The sequence below is a fragment of the Bipolaris maydis genome (assembly GCF_028858645.1).
Source record: "Bipolaris maydis strain C4 unplaced genomic scaffold PSV08scaffold_19, whole genome shotgun sequence".
NCBI classification, from domain to species: Eukaryota; Fungi; Ascomycota; class Dothideomycetes; order Pleosporales; family Pleosporaceae; genus Bipolaris; species Bipolaris maydis.
The window spans coordinates 27,427-50,890 of NW_027093875.1; the positions used below are offsets into that span (position 1 = coordinate 27,427).

The following is a 23,464-nucleotide window of genomic DNA, read 5'->3' on the forward strand; positions in this document are numbered from 1 at the left end:
TTCATCTATTCAGGCACTACTAACGCTACAAAATAGGAGAATAGGCTTCCCATACAAAGCTCATCTCTAGGCCGCCTTTTTAGTTTTCAACATATCTACAGCGGTCTGAAACGGCGCACGGTGTGAAGATGAGGCTCGCAGACTCGCTTGGCCAATGAACATCACGCCTGGTTGCACCGAGAAACCTCACCATCAAGGCCTCGGTGGTATCCCGGGTCCATATTCACACTTGATACGAAGTGACGGGAAGCGTTTCCGCCCAACGAGGCCGTGCTCTCACGAGGCAGTATAAGTATGGTGTGGATTCAATCGAAACAATTCCCCAATCACTTGATTCCTTGAGCCAGCGTAGCCACTCCTTCTTGAAACGCTTCAACATGTCACTTTCTTCCGTCGTTGCGGCAACCCTGTTGGGCTTGGCCACTGCCCAAATAGCGGGGACTATACCAGAGGTACACCCAAAGTTGACAACTTGGAAATGCACAAAGGCTGGTGGATGCAAGGCGCTGGACACTGCCATCGTCGTCGACTCCCTACGCCACAATATTCACCTGAAGAACGACACAAGTGTGAGCTGCGGAGATGAATACACTGCGCTCAATACGGCGCTGTGCCCGGACAAGAAGACTTGCGCTCAGAATTGCGTAATCGATGGCATCGAGGATTACTCTACACAAGCAATTTTCACGGACAACGACAAGCTTCGCCTAGACATGTTTAACCCCAAGGGCGAATACATGAGCCCTAGGGTGTATTTGCTGGCCGAGGATAAGCAAAAGTACGAGATGCTGCAATTGACGGGCAATGAGCTATCCTTTGACGTGGACATGTCGAAGCTGCCCTGTGGCATGAATAGTGCTCTGTACCTCAGCGAGATGGAAGCCAATGGTGGGCGGTCTGAATACAATACCGGAGGTGCGTCCCGGGGCAGCGGGTACTGCGACGCCCAGTGTTTTGTCAAACCATTCTTGAACGGCGAGGTAAGTTTGCTTGCCTATTAGTGTTGAACAAACAACTGACTGTACACAGGCCAACGCCAATGGCGAGGGCGCCTGCTGCAACGAAATGGATATCTGGGAGGCCAACAGCTATGCCACCCAGATCGCTCCTCACACCTGCGCCAAGCCAGGTATCTTTGCATGCACGGGCAATGACTGCGGCAGTGCTGGACTCTGCGACAAGGCCGGATGCAGTGACAACCCATACAGGGACCGTAACGACAAGGAGTACTACGGACCGGGTCTTAAGGTTGATACCAACAGGCCGTTCACCGTTGTCACCCAGTTCCCAGCCAAGGACGGCGTGCTCCAGGCCATTGTCCGCAAGTACGTCCAAGACGGTGTGGTCATTGAAAACGCCATGCGCAACCTCACTGCTGAGGAAGCAGTCATGGACCAGGCATGGTGCGATAGGCAGGGAAAAGACTCTGCCTACAACAGGCTCGGCGGCCACAAGACCATTGGTGCGGCTCTGGAGCGCGGCATGGTTCTCGCGTTGAGCATCTGGTGGGATAAGAGCGGAGGCATGCAGTGGCTTGACAGCGGAGCCAGCGGACCTTGCAATGCCACCGAGGGCTTCCCAGATGTCATTCAGTCGAAGGTCAAGAATCCCACTGTTACCTTTAGCCAGGTCAAGTGGGGTGAGATTGACTCGACGTATCGAGCTGCGAATGCAACGACCAAGTACTGGAAGGCTTAGAGCGTGGCGGCTTTGTATATATTAGGATGATAGATATGTGTATATGTACGTTCTCAAATAGAGACGCGTGAGAATACCTTGAGTCACGCAGATGACTTTTGCAATATTGTTATCCCGCAGATGAAACGCAGTAACCGTCGGGAAACACCATGTCAACAGAAACGCAGTATGAGTCCTCACCTCATAAATCGCAAACTTTTGTTCAACGACCGGTCACGTCAAGGGCTGACCGACCAGACATGTCACGACAGCAGACGCGAGCAAATACGAATGCAGCTTACAAAGCCCATGCAGCTTACAAAGTCACACCCACTTTGCCGTCCAGATGCGGAAACCACTAGTCCGCATTCCCACCCACCGGTGACGCCCGTTTGACTCAAACACCACGCAACCTGCAAACTTGTCCTGTTACAGCAAAAACAAGCTTTACGCCCTTTGCTTCTACATGTGTAGAACCGCCACTAGATGACTCAGCCGTCTTGCCGTGCGCGGACATTGGGGAGAATGCCTGGGAGCCTGGGTAGGGAGGCGGTGCATGAGTCGGTGCGATGGCGTAGTGCGGTCTAAGTGCGTTGCTGTTTGAATGGGTCAACAAGAGTTGTATTGCTAAGCTGAGGGTTGGGATGCACAAGGGGCAAGTATAAAGATTGAGGGATGTAATCCAGTTAGTTGAGGCATCAAAAAAAAATCAATTGCAACATCCTCATCAATTCCAATCTACTATCACTTACTATCCCAAGACTTGATCATCCGCCTACTACTTTGTCGTCATTCCAAAAGGAATCCAAGAAACAACAAAAAACAACACCACGCGAATTTTTGAGAAACGTTGGAATATCGGAATTCGTGTCATACTCAAACATGTCGACTGCACGCTCCACATCCACATCTACACCGGAAAAGGACACAATGTCGATAACTTCCTCGTCGACCATGACAAGTACAAAGTCGCTTCTTCGATCGCTGCTCCCGTCCAAGCGGGACAGCAAGGCGACAAAGACGGAAGCTGCAAAGTCGAAAGCTACAGAGACACCGGCGGAAAAGGCGGAGAGGAAGTTGACAAAGGCCGAGGCTTTGCATGATTGGGCGTTGCATCGGTAGAAAAGGAAACGAGTAACAAGGAGGTGATATGGGAGAGATGAAGCGATGAATGAGGGACGCAGTTACTGGTTAGTTCTGGTGCAGATATCCTGGGGTTTGAGAACCTCCCCAATTCGTTTTCCTTCTTTGTTTATTATACATACTTTGGGCATAATATAACATGTCTCTTTTCTACTTGCTGCTATGCAGTGTGTTTTTGGTCACAGCGCAGCGATGGCAGATAGGGATGGTTGATAGGAGACGATAGTGCATCATAGTTTGATGCCACAGAGGAATTGAACCAGGGTCTTGATTTTTATTACTATTGTCCTAACAGTCCGATGCACAAGTGCTTTGAGCAAACAAGGCTTGAGTGAAGGCAATCTGCTCTTTTGTCTGATAGAAATTTAGCATGCAGTAGAAGATGAGTAGCCCAAAGCTCAAACTTTGACTTTATGCCATCACAAGACGAGGGTAATATCTGCCTTTTGAATGGTGGTATCACACAACATATCACAAAACATACCAAATATAGACATGGCCATGGGCTAGGAAGACAACAATGACAATGGCGCCAGAGGTGCAAAAAAAGAATAACTTGCGCACAAAGCTGTGACGACATGGTCACTGTGCGCTTCATTTAGTTACTTTTATCTATCGTGTGTGAATCATAACATCATCTAAGCAGGGTATCATCATCCTGCCAGTGGGCAGCTCTACACCTCCTTCTTGGGGACACCACCTGGCAACGTCTGTACCTTTTCCTGGAACAGCTTCTCAGCACCTTGCCATACAGGGGTTGTGGCGCGGTCCTTGAGCGCCATCAAGCTAGGCAGTAGGGCATTGCTGAAGGCTTCTGACGACTCGCGGGGAAGTGCGGATGGAAGATGGTCAATGGAGATGACAGAGAGTCTAGGGCCGTTGCCTTGGACAGGTACCTCAACCGTGGGCTTGTCAAACGTTGTGTTGATGTCGTAGATGGGGATAGGGTTGTGGGGATTGGTGGTGTCGCACGAGACATCGCATACGACGCTTAGCTTGCGGGTTGGCGACTGAAGGCTCTCCTTGCTGACAAAGGGAGGAATGGGCTTGGAGAGGTAGATGCAGTTGACGAAAATATCCGACTCGACAATCTCGGGGTAGGGGCCGTCGCGCTCCTTGGTCTCGGCCAGATCCCACTTCTTAACATCTGAGCAGCCAATTTTTTCGAGAAGGTCGACAGCACCCGAGCCGCACCGACCCAGGGCACCGAGAACCAAGCTGCTGGGCTTGCGGCCCGCGACCTTCTCACCAGCAGCGACATCGTCCTTGAGTTGAGCGATCAATTCACCCTCGTTGTTGTAGTAGCCGCGGCCGTCGGTGAATGCATCAAGGCCGGGGAGGGGTTCGCCATTGGGGTGGGTGAGTTGCCATGCCCAAGTCTTGATGGCAAGGGCAGCGCCAACGAAGCCAGCATGGTATCCAAAGGCAGCCACACGCCTACCCGACTCATCCTGCAGAAACTCGAGGTCGTAAAGAGTACCACCGCCGCGGGGGAATCGAGCGAGGACGTTCTCCCAACCGCCTTGTTGCTTGTAGCAGTGTGCAAAGTGGACGAATGTGTGCTCAAGAGGGAATGAGTCTTCAGGAAGTTCCTTGAGACCAAGGATGATGTGGTCTTTGGGCGCCGTCTTGTATGCGCCCTCTTCAATGAGAGTTGCGCCGGCCTGCTCAAACTCTTCGTCGGCGAAGATGCGGGCGTAATTGGGGTCCTTGGGTGAGCGTTCGACGAGGACAGGGTATCCGGCATCGAGCAGCTTCTTGGCTGTGGTGGGCGTGAGGCACGAGCGGTGCTCAAGTGGCTTGGCCTCTGCGCGGGCGTGGAGGGTGGGGAATGCCATTTTGGAGGTGGTGACTGTTGTTATTGTTGTAGTGGTGGTGGGCAATTGCAAACCGACAGTCTTATAAAAGACAATGCGACGGACTTCGGAGTGTGGAGCAGGGAGTGCCGGATTAAAGCAGCCCACTATGACTCCATGCTCTGTTTTGCCCGGCGCCCAAATTTCGAGCTCCGAGAACGGGGGGAGACAAGACCGGGGGTGGGGGTGGAAAGTGGACAGGCCAACGAGAACGGCGTCCCACCCGCACCGGAAAAACCATTGCCCATGATACACCAACAGCTCCACGTCCATGCTCTTGCTCGTGCGGCACTTGGGACAGAAGCGCAAATTATGATTACTGCTTGGAACAGTCGCCCGCTTCGAGACGACGGACTCTAACAAAAGAGGAGGAAAAACGACAAGAAGCGAAAAAGGACGGCGACGTCATCATTATTAGCAACAACAGCATCACCACCATCACCACCAAGGCCATCGAAGATGCCGCCCAAACCAGCCACCCTAGACGACAGCGGTCGCCCGCCTGCTACACCATCACACTCGCGAGACTCGTCGAATGCAAGCGCCCGCCATGCTCATGCGCCTGCCACGCCTAGCCAGCTGCGACAAGCCCATGTGCCCTCGGACCCGTCCACTTCACCAGACGAGGCCATGCACCGCCGACATTACTACGATGACGATGAAGAGCCTCTTGCCTCGGCCAGTGACACTCTGCCCAATCTTGACTTTGGTGTAGACGGCATACAACCCACAGCAGATGCCCTGTCTGCGCACTCGATCCACGAGAATGTTGGCCCGTCCGGCGGCATCATAGAAATCGACCTCGAACCCACTGTGCGCACTCGCCTGCTGAACCACCAACAACACGACGCAGGTGCTGGGAGGCCAGCGACACATCGCAGCTATGGTAGCTTTGCGGGCAGCGTGCACTCGGAGCAGAGCTTCGGTGGCGCCTTTCCTGGCATACGCGAGACGCTCGAGGGCGACACATCAGACGCTACACATACGCTGCTGGGCGACGCTGTTGCCGATGGCGTCCTCAACAAGGCCAGCGGCAAACAAATGAGCACCACGCGATGGCTTGCCGAACGCCATGGTATCAAGAACAAGCGCATGATGTACCTCAAGTACTACATCCCCATTCTCAACTGGACCCAGCAGTACAAATGGCGTTATTTTAAGGGCGATCTTGTCGCAGCTATCACTATGGCCTCCTTCTACATTCCTATGGCCCTCTCGTACGCCTCGAATCTCGCTCATCTGCCCCCCGTACACGGCCTTTACAGCTTCGCGTTCAACCCGCTCATCTATGCCATACTGGGCACCTGTCCACAGATGGTCGTAGGCCCAGAAGCACCTGGCTCACTCCTCGTCGGCGAAATTGTGCGTGAGAACATCAAGAAGGGCACTACAGACGACAATGACGGCAGGCGCAATGCCGAGATTGCTGGCATTGTCACGTGCATGGCTGGCGCATTCATTCTCATTGGCGGCTTCTTCAGGCTTGGTTTTTTGGATAACGTCCTGAGCAGGCCCTTCTTGCGTGGCTTCATCAGCGCTATTGGTGTAGTCATCTTCATCGACCAGCTCATCCCTCAGATGGGACTGGCAAGACTTGCTGCTGACCAAGTATCTCACGGAAGCTGCTTGGACAAATTTTTATTCCTCGTTCGCAATGTTGGCAATGCACATGGTCTTACATGTGCTGTATCTTTTACTGCGTTTGCTATTATTATGTTCTTCAGGTATGTTGTTCCACGCCAGACGTCTGGTGACTGTCTCTTTCTGATTCTCCTTGCTTACAACTTCGCAGAGAGTTCAAGAAGCGACTGCAGCCACGTTACCCCAATGTCGCATACATCCCGGACCGCTTTGTAGTCGTCGTGCTTGCTACCATCATCACCTGGAGATACCGGCTTGATGAGCAAGGGCTCGCGGTTCTTGGCGAAGTAAACTCGAGTGCGAAGCTCTTCGCAGTCCACTTTCCCTTCGACACATCGCATCTGAAGTATGTATCGGACGCCATCAACACCGCCCTCATTATTGCTATGCTGGGTTTCTTTGAGTCGTCTGTTGCAGCGAAATCTCTAGGCAGCGGCGAGCAGAACAAGGAAGGGGTGCAGATGCCACTCAGCGCAAACCGAGAGCTCATCGCATTGGGTACTGCCAACATTACTGGTGGCCTCTTCATGGCTCTTCCCGCATTTGGTGGTTATGGCCGGTCCAAAGTCAATGCCTCGACTGGTGGTTTGACCCCCATGAGCTCCGTTTTGCTCTCCATCATCACCATTCTGTGCACTGTATTCATGCTGCCTTACTTTTACTACTTGCCAAAAGGTGTGCTTTGCGCCATGGTTTCGGTTGTTGCCTACTCGCTTGTCGAAGAAGCACCGCACGACATCAAGTTCTTCTTGAAGATCCAGGGCTGGTCTGAATTGATCCTCATGGGCCTCATCTTTTTCATCACCATCATTTGGGATCTGAAGCGTGGTATCGGCGTTGGCATTGGTCTGTCCATCCTGCGCCTCATCCGCCATTCGGTCCGCCCACGGATTCAAATCCTCGGCCGTGTGCCTGGGACAACCAACCAGTTCTCCAACGCAGAGCAAGCCCCGGGAGATGTTGAGTTTATTGAGGGATGTCTAATAGTAAAGATTCCAGAACCCCTGACTTTTGCCAATACGGGCAACCTCAAGACGCGTCTTCGCCGCCTAGAAGACCACGGCACCGCTAGAGCGCACCCTGCCTTGCCGCGGGTTCGACATGCAGAAAACAACAAGAACATAATTTTCGATGTGCATGGCGTTACGTCGCTTGACGGAGCCGGTGCTCAGGTACTTGCTGAGATTGTAGAGTCGTATAGAAACCGAGGGGTTAGAGTGTTTTTCTGCAGAGTACCCAGAGAGTCGAGTGCAGTTTACAAGCTCTTCGACAAGAGCGGCATTATCGAAATGTGCGGTGGCAAAAGACACTTTGTACACAGTGTCGAGGAGGCGCTTCGGATGACGGAGATGGAGCGGTTAAGCGAAGAATGGGGTAGTTCCGCGGAGAGCTCGCGCGCTGTTTCCAGCCGTGCGTGACGAGGATTTTGCCACGAAGCATTTGGAATCGTGCAACATGAGCAAAGGCGTTTCTAGCATGGCATTGGACGACACGGCGTTTTGAGTTTCCAAGTATAGAACTAGACGAGGGCGTATGTGCATAGGCACTACATGAAAAGGGCATTGGGAATCAAAAAAATTTCAGCTTACCAGCAGGAAGGTCTGACAAGCGTCTCCGGTCTCCAGCATTGCGGAAACACCAAGTTTGGCGCCATGTTAGGACGAGAATGTGGGCCTTTTCGCACGCGGAGCTTGGTCTGGCGCCCTCAGTCAACCGGCCACCCGACAAGCTTTGCGACCGTGCTTGGCTACATGTGTTGGGCCCCGGTTTTTTCTCGAGGGCGCAAGACTAAGCAAGTCTTGATAACGCTTAGCATGTCTTGACAAGTCATGCCACGGCCGGATGGCGCCTAGCGTGGTACGGAGCCTCCAAGCTCATCGGCCCTAACGGCCTCTCCGCAAACATTCACTGGACGGGAGCGGGCAATGCGGGGTTGCGGGCACGTCAGGTGTCAGTGGACCGCGCACGCATGGCCTGCACACTGCTTGTCGGGCATCGTATCGGGGCAGCGAGGCATGCTCGTAACGACGTCAGGCCATGTATAAAGGGTTGCCTGACGGGCGCCTGTGCTGCCTCATGAGTACACTGGTCGGCCAGTCCGTCTGATCTTGTTTCCAAGCACCTTGGCCGCCATGGCAGACACCAAGTACGAAGACGCTGAGCAGCGCGAGTATGTGGAGCCCGCTCCCACCATGACGGCTGCCCGTTATGTGGCAACGCGTATCCCGACGCTCAAGCCTGCACGCGACAAAGTTGCAAATCCCATCGTACTTGTCCGCATGCTCAACCTCCAGCAATGGCTGTTCTTTCTTGTTGCCTTCTTCGCTTGGACATGGGATGCCTTTGACTTCTTCACCGTTTCCCTTACCATTGAAAACCTCGCCGAGACGTTTGGCAAGACAAAAGCCGACATCACGTGGGGCATTACGCTAGTCCTTATGCTGAGAAGCGTGGGCAGCATCATCTTTGGTTTGGCTGCTGATCGCTATGGAAGGAAGTGGCCGTTTATTATCAACAATCTCTTGTTCATTGTACTCGAACTCGGCACGGGCTTCTGTTCGACGTACAAGGAGTTCCTGGGCGTACGCGCCTTGTTTGGCATCGCTATGGGTGGGCTGTATGGCAACGCTGCTGCAACTGGTATGTAGACTCTTCTTTCTTTTCTTGTTTCGCACATGTTAGCCAATCAGAAATCTGACCTCTGAACAGCTCTCGAAGACTGTCCCGACCAAGCTCGTGGACTCATGTCTGGTATGCTGCAACAAGGCTATGCATTCGGTTATCTGCTTGCCACGGTCTTTTCACGTGCCTTTGTTGATACTGTCGGGCATGGGTGGCGCCCACTGTTCTGGTTCGGCGCGGGGCCTCCGGTTCTTTTCATCATCTTCCGTCTCTGCCTTCCAGAGACGAACGCCTATCGCGAACGCCAGCGTATCCGCGAAGAACAACCCAACGCGGCCAAGGCATTTGTCGAGGAGGGCAAGGTGGCGCTGAAGAGGCACTGGATGCTGCTCGTCTATCTTGTGCTCCTCATGGCCGGCTTTAATTTCATGTCCCATGGCAGCCAGGATCTTTATCCGACAATGTTGGTGAACCAATACAACTTTTCGGCAAACCAGGTGACCGTCACCCAAGTCGTAGCTAACCTAGGGGCTATGACTGGGGGCACAGTTGTCGGATACTGTTCGTCCATTTTCGGCCGTCGCATCAGCATCATTGTCATGTGCTTCCTCGGTGGGGCGTTACTCTATCCCTACACGTTTACCTCGAGTGATGCTGTCATAGCCGCAGCCTTTTTCGAACAATTCTGCGTCCAAGGCGCGTGGGGGGTCATTCCAATCCATCTCATGGAACTCTCGCCGGGCTCATTCCGCACATTTGTCGTGGGAACTAGTTACCAGCTTGGCAATCTCGCTTCGTCTGCTTCATCTACCATTGAAGCTACGATTGGTGAGAGGTTCCCTCTGCCACCAAAGGGCAAAGAATCGCGGTACAAATACGGGCTAGTCATCTGTATCTTCATGGGATGCGTCTATGCATATGTGATTTTGCTGACGGCAATTGGGCCCGAGTACAGGGGCAAGGACTTTGACGCTGCAGCGGATGAGGATTTGGCGATTGCTACCGGTGCAGATGCGGGTAAGTATGAGACCAAAAAGCAGGTGGAAGATGTGGAATCGGGGTCGCATGCGTGAAACATGTTTAGCCGGGAGATGCGAATGCTGGGTGCGAGGCCAGGAGGCTCCTCGGGGTCGGGCCAGCAGCCAAGCCGCGACGTCTTAGTTTGTATCTTCACCATGCTCGAAAAAAAACAGCCAGGCTTGGCGTTACCATTTCGGCAAGCGACCAAGGCCGAAACCCTTTAGCCACAGACTTGATTAATGAATCCATGACACTACCAAGACTTGCTATTCCGTTGGTGTCGATAGATGCTTCTACTCTTGGGCCCACCACATCGGGGTCCAAGTGGAGAGACATTAATATTGTGCTGGCTGTGTGATCGCGCTTCCTGTCGTAGCATATTATAGCACCTATAGGCCTGACGTAGGCAATCTAAATTATTCTTGCTTCTTATTGGCCTGATTGGCTACGCTGTTCATGCGGAAACGACATCCGTCTCTAGTGCAGTATCACCTGTAGAGTCTCGCCAACCCAAGCAGATTGTCTTCATATCCAGCAATCTATGCCACGCATCACGCCGCCTTGGATGGCGGTGCCTCGCCATTCCACTGCCCTCAACCTTCGGCTCCTTGTCGCGGCTTTAGTCTAAGCGATGATATTGCCGAAGGCTGTGTTACCTTTGGGCAGCGTTATGATGCGACGGTATCGGGTATAAGTATAGGGAGCCTGGTAGACAGTGAAACAGAACCACATCTCTTCATCCGTCTCTCTTTATCTGCAGCATAAACAGAGGCTTTTGCAACCAAGATGAAGATCTCCGCCCTTATCCTCGCTGTCACCTCGCTGGCCAGCGCTCACTGTATGCCTACCAGCATTTCCACTTTCCAACTTAACCTCAACTGATTTCTTCTGCAAGACACTCTCCCCAGCATCAACGGTGGTGTACCGTGGTCTCACGTCCGCCAAGCCAAGAACTGGCAGGACAATGGCTTCGTCGGCGATGTCACCAGCAACGACATCCGCTGCAACCAGCTAAAACCTGGCACTGCCACCATGACTGTCGCCGCTGGTTCCAGCGTCAAAGTCAGCGTCAACCCCAACGCCTACCACCCAGGTCCATTCCAGTCGTACCTTGCCAAAGTACCCGCAGGTGCAGACATCAACACCTGGGACCCCACTGGCGCAGTCTGGTTCCGCATCTACGCCGAGCAGCCCAAGTTTGGCAGCCAGCTGACCTGGTTGGGTAAGTCGTCTCCTCCACCCCTCCATCGCCATCACCGAACCCCACACTAATACTCTTTGCTACAGCCGCCAGCAGCTACGACATCAAGATCCCCCAGTGCATTGCCCCCGGCAAGTACCTCATGCGCAACGAGCACATTGCCATTCACACCGCTGGCTCAAGGGGCGGCGCACAATTCTACCTCTCCTGCGCCCAGATCGAGGTCACCGGTGGCGGCAGCACGTCGCCCAGGAACCTTGTTGCCTTCCCAGGCGCCTACAGCGCGACTGACCCAGGTATCTTGATCAACATCAACTGGCCCATTCCTACTAGCTACGTTAACCCTGGCCCACCTACCTTCACTTGCTAGGATGGCTTACGTGGTTTGGAGTACGTAAAGGGGGGTGTGAGGTAGCAACAGCGGGGGTCCTGTATATACTTTTTTTTTCCTCCATCCCCACACGTTGCCGAGGGAGATTTGGTTGCGGGTTTGGGAGGGTAGAAAAACCTTTTTTTTTCTGCCTTCCTTCCCGTCTCGATATGATATGATATCACTATAGAGAATGTAAATATGTTCTATGAAGATTACAATTTTAGAGACGACACACAATGGTTGACTTTCCAACTGACTAGACTGCTGAGGTGATTGATGGACTATTCCCACAATGAGTTCCCTTCTTGGCAAGCGTCCATATTTTTGGTATGCAGTAACAGCCCAAGAAAAAAGTTCACCTCTGATCATTCAGTTGGATGCTATATCTAAGGTCATGCAAACAATTGTCTCACATACAGAGTTGACAATACTGAAAACAACCTGGTTTGCAGCAGATAAGGCTTTTTGAAATAGATCCAACGGCAAGGTTACAAAAATCCAGACAGGGGAATTTGTTGAAGGAGATGATAGCGTTGATGACTTGTATTATCCCTAGGTTATGGCCGCACAATTATAAGGTGAATGATTTGATCTACCAGTTGGGTACTCCTGACTTGCTGGCTGTGGTGTAGAGGATGAGTTGGATGGCAACCCTCCAATGCAAAGTTGAGAAATTGGAGTTTAACATAGACTGTTGTTGGCTTTTCTCTGTATGAGAGCAATTTGGGTAGTGGTTTACTGTGTTTTGCTGCCTAATATGATTACAAGAAAAACAAAAATAGCAAGGATGCTAGGCGCAATAGGATTGTCTGACTTGTTTTTGACGGAGCATAGTAAGTGCAGTTTCCAGATGTATTGAGTAAGTGAAGCGGAGACACCATGATATAAATGATAGGGAAAATGGAATATACGTAGCATTATGAAGACGTATAGCTTGGGTATCAAGAACCACTGCTCGCCGCTTCTCAATTTGGCAAAAATAAGGCGCTGTGGTTTCCAGGAGCACAAAGAAGAAGAGGTAACCTTGTTTCAAGTTGATTACTTGTCTTTTAACACTAACGAGTAATTCAATCACGCCGACTAGCTAAGGTTGGTGCGACTCGACCTTAATTGGCGCGTGGCATTTCGTGGAATTCTAATATACTAGCACATTCAAACCGGGGAGCAGTTTAGAATGGACAGTATGTTTTCACAAGAGTGTCTTCTGTTGCTGCCTACATACGTAAAGACTCTTTCACGATCCAAAATATTGGATAATGGATTGATTGGCTAACTAAAGTAGTTGGAGCGCGAGTATATATAGGTGAAATGTTCGGTGGCTGGGCCCAGCCACCCAAAGCCTTTCCTTTACCTTCAACATTTAACACAAAAAACTCATCCCATAGTGTCGTACTCTGAATAAGAGTGACAATATGACTCAAATGATTATGCTGAAGGAGATTCCTACTGTTACTGCCGGAGCTGAAACAAAAGCCAAAACTACAACGAACGCCACAAAAGCTGTCACAGTACCCAGCACGATTATTTCGCCCGCCACGGTGGCTATTTTGACTACTCGATCGAGGTACGTCCACTCCGAGAACGGCATGACCAATAAATTGGCGCTGGCATTTCTGTAATGCTTCATCACATTGGACCATAGCAGATCCCGGCCATGGTTCTGCTCCTATTGGCTATCCCACCTATAGTCAACCCTGTGGCGGAAATATCTCGAATTTAGCCCATGTAACATTTTTGAGTTCGGCCTCCCGGCTCGTTCACTTGTGCATCAGCTTTGCGGCTGACTGCGGTATATCCCACTTGGTGGTTATGAAAGTAATGTGCGGTCCAATCTCTCTACCAGCAAGCTCATCAAGAAAGCCGATAGCTTCGCCCATGCCAACTGTATTCCTCTCAACCGTGATGTCCTGCACGTATAAGATGGCATGAATACCACCAAGTGTTCGTGGGAGGAAGCCGAGCATATGCTGAATTTGCTTCTTGATCACTCCCGGTTGAACTGCCCCATACCCGAAACCGGGGCTGTCGATAAAGATGTAGCGCTCGCCATCGACCTCGACGGGGATGCATGTAAGAATGGGAGTTCCTTGGACGAGGGCGAGTTAGCGTCGAGCAGGTCGGACAATATAAGCACAATATTTGGGGTACTACCGTCGTCCAGCTTATGTCCCAACCGGAGATCCTGACCCGTCATCAATTTCAACATGCTAATCTTCCCAGCATCGGCAATACCGATCACGAGGACGATCTTTACATTGCCTTTCAGTTTCCCCGTCTTATTACCGCTCGTGCGCTTCTTGAAGCCGGTAGCCTTTTTTTTTTAGTGTAGAGCTCACCCATTCTTCAACTGTTTCAGGACATTATCACTCAACTCCTCCGCTTGTTTGTCATACTGCTCCTTCGTCTTACGGCCTGATTCAATGAATCGAGTGAGCCTTTATCCGACAGGCATTATTATTGAATAGCCTTCTCACGTCCGTGGTCGGTCTTCTTATTATCAGCCATTTCGCGCGACTCCGTAGCGGTCCTTCGAACTCAAAGCGAAAAACGCGAAATCGTAGAATCACCTGCTAGAAGAACGATGGATGACCTCGTATCATGGATTTTGCAAGGCTGTAGAAGTAATGATTCCAGCTGAGCCAAGGCAACAAGCGGCTGTACGTACGTAGTAACACAATAACAGGGATGCACCACCTCTACGCGAATAGTAAGCAACAGCTCCATACCACGCATGAATGGAGATAGCAACTAATCTACCAAGTTGCTGATGTTAGCACTACGTAGCCTTTGATCGGAAATCAAAAGCTCGTGCGGGAACCATTCTGCTAATTTTCCACCCGGCCTTCCCGGATCTTCAGGTAAGTCGTCCTCTTCAGTTCCAGCAATCATTATACCAAGAGCAGCTCCAGAAAGCCAGGCCCACACCATGCCTTCTCCACAAAATCCCGCTGCGATCCACTCTCCGCAATGGGCATCGCCATCTGACCTTCCCTTTCGCTTCTTAATGTCGCGCCCCGTCAACTTTGCGTTTAATCGACCCACAAAGGGGAGAGAATCGCCAGTTAGACCGATGATACCAGGCCACATCTGCTTCAGCTCGCTCCCCGCACCCCACTTTGGATGAAATATCGCTGGGAATATACCTGCAATGTGCGTGATCGTCAAAGGGTCAAGCACGGAACCGTCGTCGTAGAGACCGACTTGATCAATACCTTGCTTCAAAGATCGCTTGAAACCACCTCCAATCATCAGGTCCCCTTTATCTTCACCCGAAGCTGGCGGTATCTGAGTGATGTAGTCAAATGCATCGTCGTATATTACACCCCAGGATTTTGTACCGTCAGCATGTGGGAATCGTTGTCCTGGGGTCTGGGCGGACATGTGAGCTCTTGCTCCTACAATCCTACTCCGCAATCCAGGAACAAGATGACTTGCGAATGCGTTGGTAGTGTGGACTACTTTCCTGGCAAAAATAGTTCCTCGTGGAGTTTTCAAAGCATATGGGAAGCCTGCTGGAGCATCTTCCGGAACGCTTATGGATTCTACAGGAGTATCTGTCTCCACAGACAGATGAGGGAACTCGTTCAGTAGACTATTCCAGATGGACGTAACAAACCGGTAAGGCCAGATAGCACCTGCTTTGTAGGATAAAGCACCGACGACGCTTTCGTTGATGCCAAATCTCTATTAATGTCAGCTCATGGTCTCCTTTTGCTCCATTAAAAATCGGCAAACCTTCTGAGCTTCGTCCCCGTTCCATATGACAATATCAATTTCGGGTAGCCATTGCTTCAACGCATGAGAATCAGCGACGGCCTTGGAGAAGCTTTTGTTATCCAGAAAGAAGTCGACTGTTTCAACCTTTCGAGCCTGAGCAGCCTCAATACCTTCGATTTCGCATAATCCAGTCAAATAATCGATATGCAGAGATTGAAAGCGCACTAAGGCGGTGGCACGGTCTTTTGAAAATAGTTTGCTGTGCAGAGAAAAGCATTCGTACGGTGAAGGTTTGATATGGCCACCATTCCGAGCAGTAGCACCGCTGCATAACTGTCGAGCCTCGAGAACAACTACCTTTTCATCTGGATTGGTCTTGCTACGGCGTCGCTCGTGGAGTAATGATCGTGCTACGGATGCTCCTGCGATTCCAGAACCGATGATTGCCACATCTGTGGTTTGTGGTAAGCTGGGTGAGCTTGCATTAACAAGTTCAGGATATGGAGGATCATTGAGCCAGTAGGTTTGGGTTGGGTTGGGGCTAGGAAGACCCGGAGATTGCGATGCACGCTTCAAAGCTTGGTTGAATTCGGTCGACAGAGCTTTCAGGAGAGAAGCTGTTGTAACACAGATTTTGGTTAAACCCTGGAGGGTTGAGAGAACCACACCCATTGCGGTATGATCTGCTTTTGAAGCTGAGGTGTAAATGTGGTTGGTGCGTAGTATGTACAAAGAGAGACACCATCAGTAGTAGAGTGCTGGTCTTGGCAACATCGACCCCCGCCTACATCGGTCCGTTCACCGCGCGAACACATTGTCAAAATGAGGCCACATCGAATACATAGCCAGATGTCTTCTTGTACATGGCTCAGAAATGATAGATCTGTGTATGTGCCAAGAATGCGCGACAGTCACTTGCTCTCGACGTAAGAGTTCATAGTCGAGTTTGGCACAATATTATGTCGTAATGATACATGTAATACTCTTATGCACACAGGAAGGCTAAACTGACGCCGGAACATCCATGAGGTTAAAAGGCTCTTCACCGTTTGTTACCTTCGATTAAGGTTTCAAAACCGTGCACATTCTTTATGTCATGAGCCTTTTTCTGGCCCATCGAGTGGAGAGAAGAATGCTTAGTATGTAAGGATACCGCTGAATAGTTACCTGCTGGCATCCAAAAAAGCACCGACGGGTGCCGGAGGTTCGGCGCACCCCTGCCAGCCGCTGACGTTACTGAAGATGATTTTTATCTCCATGTTGGCATCTTTCGCGACAAGACTAGCCGAAGTCCCGAGGCGCATGCAAGCTTCTTCTGGCAGTTCAGCTCATCTGTTTTGATGTCCGTGAGCATCCCTTACGCTGGCGAACGTTGAAAACGTGCATAGTACATATATTATTGGATACTCTGCGTTAATAAGATCTACCCCAGGATCATGGACCAATACTTATATATAAGGTTAGCGCATACGGTGGCAGCGATAGCCCCGGATGTGGCTGGACATACACATGTCCTGACATCCATCCTGTAAAGATAGCGCGGCAGAAATTCGACTTCGCTGGAGAGACTTGGAGCAATATCTCTAAACTTTGTTTAAAATTAACATACTATTTAGATTAACACACTATTTATAGACTCAACAGAAGTTGCTGCGAGGAAGCAAGGAAGCAAATCATCATAGTTTGTAGATTTCTCCGCACTCACCGTGACCCTGATCAGGTACTGCACCGCAAATCTACCGTAAGATTGGAACTATAAAAGGGCCGATGCAGCTTGGCTTTTCAACCTTAAACCAGCCGTCGGGAAGCTGACCAAAGCACAGCGGATGAGATTTTTGTAACTAAATGAGGTAATCGAAACTACAAACTCGGACAGTAGTCCACATTCCATGCGAGAGGACAAAAGAAACCTAGCAAGAGTGGATACCAAAAATTCCAAAGCAGAGTTTTGACACTGAGGATGCTTGCAAGCATGGCCTGAGGATTGCTAAGAGGTTGCTATAAACTATGTTGCGTAGATCATACATACGTACTCCTTGTCAGCTTACATACTTACTTACTGATGATCACCATTCTCATCAAGAGGTACCATCAAATCAGCGGAACACTGATGCTGCAAAACCCTGCTTGTTTCTTATGGACCATTCCCGAGGCATCCGATTCCCAAAGTCTCTTTCACTAAGATTCGGCATCGTAAAATCAGGATCTAAATATCCATACACTATTTTTAGATGATTTTTTCTTCGCCACATTTCATAAGAGACAGGATGAATGTATAGTGAATAACAACGTAGTTCCTGCTAAAACTCGATCACAACTAACAGTAGCAGTAGCTTCATCAGATCTACATATCTCATGTAGAAAATTACCGACGTCAAGAACCTTGAACCTATGCTATTACACACGCAGCTCATAAGCCGGCGCTTACTCCGAAGTGTGAGCAAACAAAATCTTTCCATACTTGCAAGTAACACGAAATGAGCCTATCACTCTGTATATAAATACAGTTGTAGTTCCCAGGTTGAATAGCATCACCACACTCTCTTCCTCACTACCACTGATACACATCACCACTCGGCACCAAAAATGGCTCCCATTCTGTCCTACATCCTGGCCCTCGGTGCCCTGGCCAGCACTGCCGTAGCCTCACCTACATATCCCTCTGCAGAGCCTGTCAAGTACCAAAACAACACCCTGTACACCTTCCAGCATCAAGGCTGTACCGGCTCCGCCTTCGTCTTCCGCGACTTCCAGCCCAACACGTGTGCCGTATCCATCACACGCGCTGGCCTCAACATCAGCCAAGCCATCGCCGACAAACTCACGCTCGTCAAGTCTGGCCGCCTTGTCCGCAACGAAATCGGGTACACAGACCCCACCTTCGCCGCATGGAACGAAGGCCCGGGGAGCAACGCGGATGGGCCCCTTCAGTGCGGCACTGTCCGCGACAGCGAGGTCGTCAAGGGGAACACGCTGTGTCTTAGCACTCCTGACAACGTAAACGACCACGGTTACAGCTACTACCGCGACAACAGCACCGATGATTCGCATGATGTGCAGAAGACGGATGCGCCCCCCTGCACTGGTCAGCATCATATTGACGGTGTGTTCATTGCTGGAGCTATCTACACCATTGTTGATATTCCTGAGGAGATTGCGCTAGAGCTCCTGATTATGGTTCTCGATGGCCGTACTACCGTTAGGGCTGAGCTTGATATTTATATCGTCGGGTAGCTTGGTGTTAAATGAGTACCCGTCTAGCTCTATGGAGCAGAGTCTGGCGTGTCGTTTTTGCCGGAGCTGAAAACCTGATAGTAGTCAGGGATCAATGTACCTAAAGTTCTACGTAATTTATTTATTCTTCAAGTCGCGACTTGGTACTCTTGGCCGCGATTTTCAATTGAATGTTTACAATTGACAATAGCTCTGGTCTGCTCAGTTGGCGTGAAATCATATACAATTTGACAATACACCTTTTGAAGCAAATCACCCATTAAAAGGGCTCGTAACGTAGCATTTGTCATGAATAAGGTATGTCATTCAGTAGATGCTATACATGAATTTACACCCGGAGTTTACAAGTCTTACTCCTCGAAACCCCCTTATCACTCTCACTCGTCGCCGTCAACGTAACAGTCGCCTCTGTCGATGCCCTGCTCTCTCTTCCAACCGCCACCTTAACCGTCTTCTGTTTTCCAGCGCCCGCATAAACAAGCGCATTCGGCAACGCGACCTTCCAGCCCTCGCCTTCGACCTTGGCTTCCAGGCGGTAGATATCAGAGCCAAGGTAAGCAGAGAGATCTTGGGGGTGAGGATTAGTGCTGAGCTTAGCGGCTTTTCCCGTGTTCTTCAGTTCGAAGGTGCAATACGTGGCATTTTCATCACTCAGGGATGGGCCGTCTTGCGCTACCTTGCCAGATCCGAGCTCGATGCCGTGTTTGGTGGATGTGGTGGCGTTGGCGGTGGCGGTGGATGCTACACCAACGGTATAATGCAAGACACCAGCCTCATCACGTAGCTTCTCGAGGATGTAGAAGTGCAGGCCGTTGGGCTCGTCAATGTATTCGTACTCGGAGCCAGAATTTGTGCCAGCGTGGAACAGAGCGTCGACGAGCTGTCTGTAGTCGCCGATGGTCCAGTACCGAGCTGTGCCGTTTGGAAGGTAGAAATCAATCTGGCGAGCATCTTGAGGGTTTGCGTCGATGACCCACTGGAAGGGTTGCACGCGGTCGCTGTTCTTAGTTTTGCTAATCATTACACCGGAATCGGGGCAGAAGGAATCAGCACCCATGCGGTCAACGACCTCGACGTTGTAGTTGTTGTAGCGGCGGCCGTCGCAGAGCGGGTCAACAGTGACGTTGCATGGTGGCGCGAGGTCGCCTGCGGAATCAAAGGTGACGTTAAAACCCATGAGGCTGCCGACTGGATCGACTGATCGAGCTGTGAGCTGAGCGATAACTGGACCAGAAGCAGCAAGACCAGACCGGGATATTTGCAAGATGGGAGTCGTGTCGATGAGGCCAATCTGATGCTTGTCGCGCATCGTGTGTAGAGAGCCCATGGAAGCACCTTGAACAGGTGGGATTTGCCAACGTGTGTGTGGACCTCCAGGGCCGTTGAAACTACCACGAGACAACATACTCCAAGGGCCAGTATAGGTACGTCTAGCGGGGTTACTGAATGGGTTGTTGTAGTTGTCACCAATACCAAGCAGATGCGACAACTCGTGAGCAAACGTAGCCATGCCACTCGACTCTCCCTGTGTGGAGGAGCCACCACCTGCATTTGGCCAGATCGTGGAGGCTGCAGCCCACGAAGACCACTCAACGTAGCGAGTACTTGCCCAGTTGGGGAGTGAAGAGTTGCCCGGGGGCCCAAACTCGGCGGGGACATCTTCTTTGCTGAGGAACTTCATTTCGCCAAATTCCTGCCATGTCGAGGACTCATCCTGGCCCGCGGAGAGAATGAACGCCAATTCGAATGCGTCTGCGGTTTCATTGCCAACTTCCGCTCGCCATGCTCCAAGAGCATCAGTGCGCAGGTCGACTGAACACGGAGGGCCTTCTGGACAAGCACCTTCATTGAAGCCGCCTTCCTCATCATCGATTCCGTACTGGTAGCTACGTGAGGGCATGCGATACGGGCCGAATACGGTCAGGTCGACTCCATATTTTCCAAACGAGTCGCCCATCCAGTACTCGTGCAGCGTATGACCCTGGTTAATCTCACTCGGAACGTTGAGAAGATCATGGTAGAATTTGGGTACATCGTCACGACTCAAGCCAGCAGCAAGCGGTTGCGGGTTACCAAAGATATCGGAGTTGGCTGGGAGAGTAACCACAAAAGGCGAATCCGGATAGTCGACTGTTATCATGGCGATGTTGAAGTTCCTGTCTCTGCCCTTGCGCGATGGGTCGGCCCAGTTGGTTGTCGGTGGTGCAACATAGTCTGTTGTATGCTTAGCAAATGGGACACTACTCCATGAATAAGGATGGTTTGCCTACCATCCCAAGTCATATTATCCGGATTTACCCAATTCTGAGGATCAATGGGCGTAAACGGATCCGAAGATGGGCTTTGGCGAGGAAGCACGGCAGCAGAGGCAAGCCTGAGCATTGCACTCCCAAGTACCACCATGGCGGCACCTGGTGACTGCTTCTTGTCTACCATTGAGCTTCCGGTGACCCCGTTTGAGGTCAAGAAGGCTTTTGGTCTAAACAAGGAGGAAAGTAAGCAAGACGCAAAGCTTTCCAAAGAGTAGGCGATGGGAGGCTTTTGTACCATCATAGCAGCATCTGGACATGCATACTTTGTCTATAACCGACCCATCGCAATAAAAACCCGCATCATATCACGCTGATAGCCGCGTATTCAAGGCAAGAATGATCGATATACGGTTCGTCGGTATATCCGGCTGCCTCTTGAGGTTAGTTGCGCTCCATCGGCTGGCTTGGCAGACAAGCACCTGCTTGTTGGGGGTCGATAACAGTGGATCCCAGTCGCAGGCATTGTTGATCAGCGTAGAGTGGCACCGGGACGCCACAAGCTTCTCTGTCAGAGGCTTGTAGTTGACATCATCCATGTCGAAAAGCAAAAGGTAGAAGGTATAGCATACTATCGCTCGCGACAAATACAATCCCCAACCAACGAGTAATGAACAGTCCTAACAAGACGAGTGCGATTTTGTCTTTCCCTACCTATACACCTGTCTCACCGTTGGTGCCAACCAGAGCGTGCACGGCCCTGCAAAACTTCAGTTTAAGCCATAAAAAAATCAAGGGAGATCGAAATGCCGCAATCGTGTTTCTAGCCTCCCAAGTCCCGGTCACTAATATCATACGTAGTCAATGTTTTGGCGGTAAGCCCAGTATTGGCAGCTACAGTGTACAGAGTAGATAGATAGATTCAAATACTAGCATATCTGTAAGCTAGACTACGCTTTTGGCATAAACTCCGGATTTGTTCGTCCTTTGACAAAGAGAGTACCTTAGAGATGAATTCATATATGTAGTAATAAAGAAAAACGTCCGCAAACGCCGCTGTATGCAATGGAAGGCCAGGTAAGACGGTGCAATAAACAAAGATTGACCAGTCATCGAAATCGCATCAAGACATGTGTCTTACTCATCCTGCTTGATTTCAAGCTTGGTCTTCTTAGGACTACCACTCTGGTCATCCTCAGCCTTGCGCTTGTTGGAAGCAGCGGCAATTTCGGCCTCAGTGCGGGAGTCCTTGACAACGGGGACGCCGTGAGCATCACGCTCAATCTCCTTCTTCTCTTCCTTGGAGTTGGCACGGTCGTCCTTGCCGTTCTTGAAGCGATCACGACGCTTGTTCCAGTCGTCACTGTCGACAGAGTCGTTGGAAGCGCTGCGGTCACGACGCCTGCGAGGAGAACGATCGCGGCGGTTGTCGCGACGGTCACTGCCACCTCGGCCACCACGTCCTCCACGGTTGGATCCGCGACCACGGCCTCCGCCACGACGGTCGTTGCCTCGGCTGCTGCTGAAATTACCGTTGGCCTCGCGCTGCTTCTTGCGCTTCTCATACTTTTCCTTTTCGGTGAGTTCCCAATCTGGCTTGATTCCCTTCTCCTCGCACTTCATCATGATGTACTCCTTCTTGCCCATAGTGGTGAGCTCGTTGCCATTAAACTTGGGCTTGGGGTCGAGAGCGAGGAACTGCTGTTGAGAGTCCTTGGAATCGAACTCGACAAAGACACTACCCTTCCAGACACCCTCGTCGTCGCGGCGCTTGCGGACCATGACTGAGCCGAATGGGCGGAAGAACTGCTCGAGCGCAATCTGGCCAGCTTCCTCGGCATCACCGAATCCCTTGACGTAGGCGCTTGTCTCCATGGAGTTGGATGAACTGCTCCTTAGGCGGTAGAAGAGCTCTTCTGTGGTGGGGGGTTTCTCGTCGTCGCCTTCCTTAGCTGGGACGGCTAGTGGCTCTTTGCGCTTGACGGCCTCGCTGCCAGGCTTGCTGTACTCGCCATCATCAACGACAACAAGATCGCTGCTGTGACGAAGGGCTTCTACGACAGCGGAATAGGGCTTGAAGCGGCGCATGCGCTTGAAGGTGCAAATGTGGTGAATCGAGACAGGCTTGTTCTTGGGGCCCTCAAGCTCCTTGAACATATGCTCATCGGTCGCCAGGTTCTGTGCAGAGAAGTAGAACTCGATCTGGGCGCGGTTAGTAAGCGAGGCCAAAGGTGGAAAGAAGGGAGTCATACTTGAGCGCGGATCTCAGCTGGATCGTCGGACTCTGGGAGGTTGTCAAATTCTTGGTTTTGCCTGTAAGAGTCAGCTACTGCAAGCATCATGGAAAACGGGGCTCTGGGCGTACTTCTTGTTGCGACTATTGCCTTTGCTGCCACCGCGGCCGCCTCGTCCACCACGGTTGTCGCGACTGTTGCGACCGTTGCGATCTTCGCGGTCGTTGTGGTGGGCGCTCTTTTCGCCCGACTTTCCGTTAAGCTCCCATTTCTCCTCGCCTTCAGCGGCGTTGGTGTCAGGCTTGGTCTCGGTCTTGGAGTCAGACTCGACCTGGAGCGCCTTCTCAGCCTGTGAGGCTTCGGCGGGGTTGGAGGCCGCCGCAGCAGCGACTTCGGTGTCGGCCATTTTCAAAACGGTTGCAGCGTGAGTCGCGTAGGCACTGGGGAGCTGCTGAAGTAATTTTTGTGTTTGTATAAGCAAAATGGAGAGTGGGTGA

General features: G+C 51.3%; 9 protein-coding genes across 9 annotated transcripts; 5 read left to right on the plus strand and 4 right to left on the minus strand.

Annotated features, from left to right (window-relative positions):
• Positions 1-288: 288 nt before the first annotated feature.
• PSV08DRAFT_233047 (glycoside hydrolase) lies at positions 289-1,799 on the plus strand. Its single transcript, XM_014218339.1, has 2 exons — positions 289-980; positions 1,030-1,799. Exons 1-2 carry the CDS (start codon positions 378-380, stop codon positions 1,696-1,698), a joined length of 1,272 nt encoding a protein of 423 aa, XP_014073814.1. The 5' UTR covers positions 289-377; the 3' UTR covers positions 1,699-1,799.
• Positions 1,800-3,361: 1,562 nt separating this feature from the next.
• PSV08DRAFT_413174 (uncharacterized protein) lies at positions 3,362-4,830 on the minus strand. The gene has a single exon (XM_014218318.2). It carries the CDS (start codon positions 4,656-4,658, stop codon positions 3,495-3,497), a length of 1,164 nt encoding a protein of 387 aa, XP_014073793.1. The 5' UTR covers positions 4,659-4,830; the 3' UTR covers positions 3,362-3,494.
• Positions 4,831-4,974: 144 nt separating this feature from the next.
• Positions 4,975-7,882, plus strand: PSV08DRAFT_21927 (sulfate transporter family-domain-containing protein). Its single transcript, XM_014218313.2, has 2 exons — positions 4,975-6,400; positions 6,469-7,882. The coding sequence occupies exons 1-2, from the start codon at positions 5,136-5,138 to the stop codon at positions 7,733-7,735; spliced, it is 2,532 nt and encodes an 843-aa protein (XP_014073788.1). The 5' UTR covers positions 4,975-5,135; the 3' UTR covers positions 7,736-7,882.
• A 511-nt stretch (positions 7,883-8,393) lies between these two features.
• Positions 8,394-10,217, plus strand: PSV08DRAFT_342915 (major facilitator superfamily domain-containing protein). The gene is made up of 2 exons (XM_014218340.2): positions 8,394-8,957; positions 9,027-10,217. The coding sequence occupies exons 1-2, from the start codon at positions 8,450-8,452 to the stop codon at positions 10,010-10,012; spliced, it is 1,494 nt and encodes a 497-aa protein (XP_014073815.1). The 5' UTR covers positions 8,394-8,449; the 3' UTR covers positions 10,013-10,217.
• Positions 10,218-10,745: 528 nt separating this feature from the next.
• PSV08DRAFT_383182 (glycoside hydrolase) lies at positions 10,746-11,586 on the plus strand (the record flags this gene model as incomplete). The annotated part of the gene is made up of 3 exons (XM_014218341.2): positions 10,746-10,797; positions 10,855-11,181; positions 11,247-11,586. The coding sequence occupies 3 exons, from the start codon at positions 10,746-10,748 to the stop codon at positions 11,528-11,530; spliced, it is 663 nt and encodes a 220-aa protein (XP_014073816.1). The 3' UTR covers positions 11,531-11,586.
• Positions 11,587-14,269: 2,683 nt separating this feature from the next.
• On the minus strand, positions 14,270-15,922 carry PSV08DRAFT_212330 (FAD dependent oxidoreductase-domain-containing protein; the record flags this gene model as incomplete). Its single annotated transcript, XM_014218319.2, has 2 exons — positions 14,270-15,217; positions 15,269-15,922. The coding sequence occupies 2 exons, from the start codon at positions 15,920-15,922 to the stop codon at positions 14,282-14,284; spliced, it is 1,590 nt and encodes a 529-aa protein (XP_014073794.1). The 3' UTR covers positions 14,270-14,281.
• Positions 15,923-17,836: 1,914 nt separating this feature from the next.
• PSV08DRAFT_252684 (uncharacterized protein) lies at positions 17,837-18,484 on the plus strand (the record flags this gene model as incomplete). The annotated part of the gene is made up of 1 exon (XM_014218342.1): positions 17,837-18,484. The coding sequence occupies one exon, from the start codon at positions 17,837-17,839 to the stop codon at positions 18,482-18,484; it is 648 nt and encodes a 215-aa protein (XP_014073817.1).
• Positions 18,485-18,770: 286 nt separating this feature from the next.
• PSV08DRAFT_233062 (uncharacterized protein) lies at positions 18,771-20,887 on the minus strand (the record flags this gene model as incomplete). Its single annotated transcript, XM_014218343.1, has 2 exons — positions 18,771-20,698; positions 20,755-20,887. The coding sequence occupies 2 exons, from the start codon at positions 20,885-20,887 to the stop codon at positions 18,813-18,815; spliced, it is 2,019 nt and encodes a 672-aa protein (XP_014073818.1). The 3' UTR covers positions 18,771-18,812.
• A 750-nt stretch (positions 20,888-21,637) lies between these two features.
• PSV08DRAFT_233067 (uncharacterized protein) lies at positions 21,638-23,462 on the minus strand. The gene is made up of 3 exons (XM_014218344.2): positions 23,099-23,462; positions 22,986-23,046; positions 21,638-22,935 (listed from the first exon to the last, which is right to left on the minus strand). The coding sequence occupies exons 1-3, from the start codon at positions 23,371-23,373 to the stop codon at positions 21,871-21,873; spliced, it is 1,401 nt and encodes a 466-aa protein (XP_014073819.1). The 5' UTR covers positions 23,374-23,462; the 3' UTR covers positions 21,638-21,870.
• Positions 23,463-23,464: the final 2 nt, after the last annotated feature.

Coding starts and splice junctions, on each gene's coding strand:
- PSV08DRAFT_233047 (XM_014218339.1), top strand. CDS start 378: ATGTCACTTTCTTCCGTCGTTGCGGCAACCCTGTTGGGCTTGGCCACT. Junction 981..1,029: donor AACCATTCTTGAACGGCGAG/GTAAGTTTGCTT, acceptor GACTGTACACAG/GCCAACGCCAATGGCGAGGG.
- PSV08DRAFT_413174 (XM_014218318.2), bottom strand. CDS start 4,658: ATGGCATTCCCCACCCTCCACGCCCGCGCAGAGGCCAAGCCACTTGAG.
- PSV08DRAFT_21927 (XM_014218313.2), top strand. CDS start 5,136: ATGCCGCCCAAACCAGCCACCCTAGACGACAGCGGTCGCCCGCCTGCT. Junction 6,401..6,468: donor GCTATTATTATGTTCTTCAG/GTATGTTGTTCC, acceptor ACAACTTCGCAG/AGAGTTCAAGAAGCGACTGC.
- PSV08DRAFT_342915 (XM_014218340.2), top strand. CDS start 8,450: ATGGCAGACACCAAGTACGAAGACGCTGAGCAGCGCGAGTATGTGGAG. Junction 8,958..9,026: donor TGGCAACGCTGCTGCAACTG/GTATGTAGACTC, acceptor ACCTCTGAACAG/CTCTCGAAGACTGTCCCGAC.
- PSV08DRAFT_233067 (XM_014218344.2), bottom strand. CDS start 23,373: ATGGCCGACACCGAAGTCGCTGCTGCGGCGGCCTCCAACCCCGCCGAA. Junction 23,047..23,098: donor GGCAATAGTCGCAACAAGAA/GTACGCCCAGAG, acceptor TGACTCTTACAG/GCAAAACCAAGAATTTGACA. Junction 22,936..22,985: donor CAGCTGAGATCCGCGCTCAA/GTATGACTCCCT, acceptor AACCGCGCCCAG/ATCGAGTTCTACTTCTCTGC.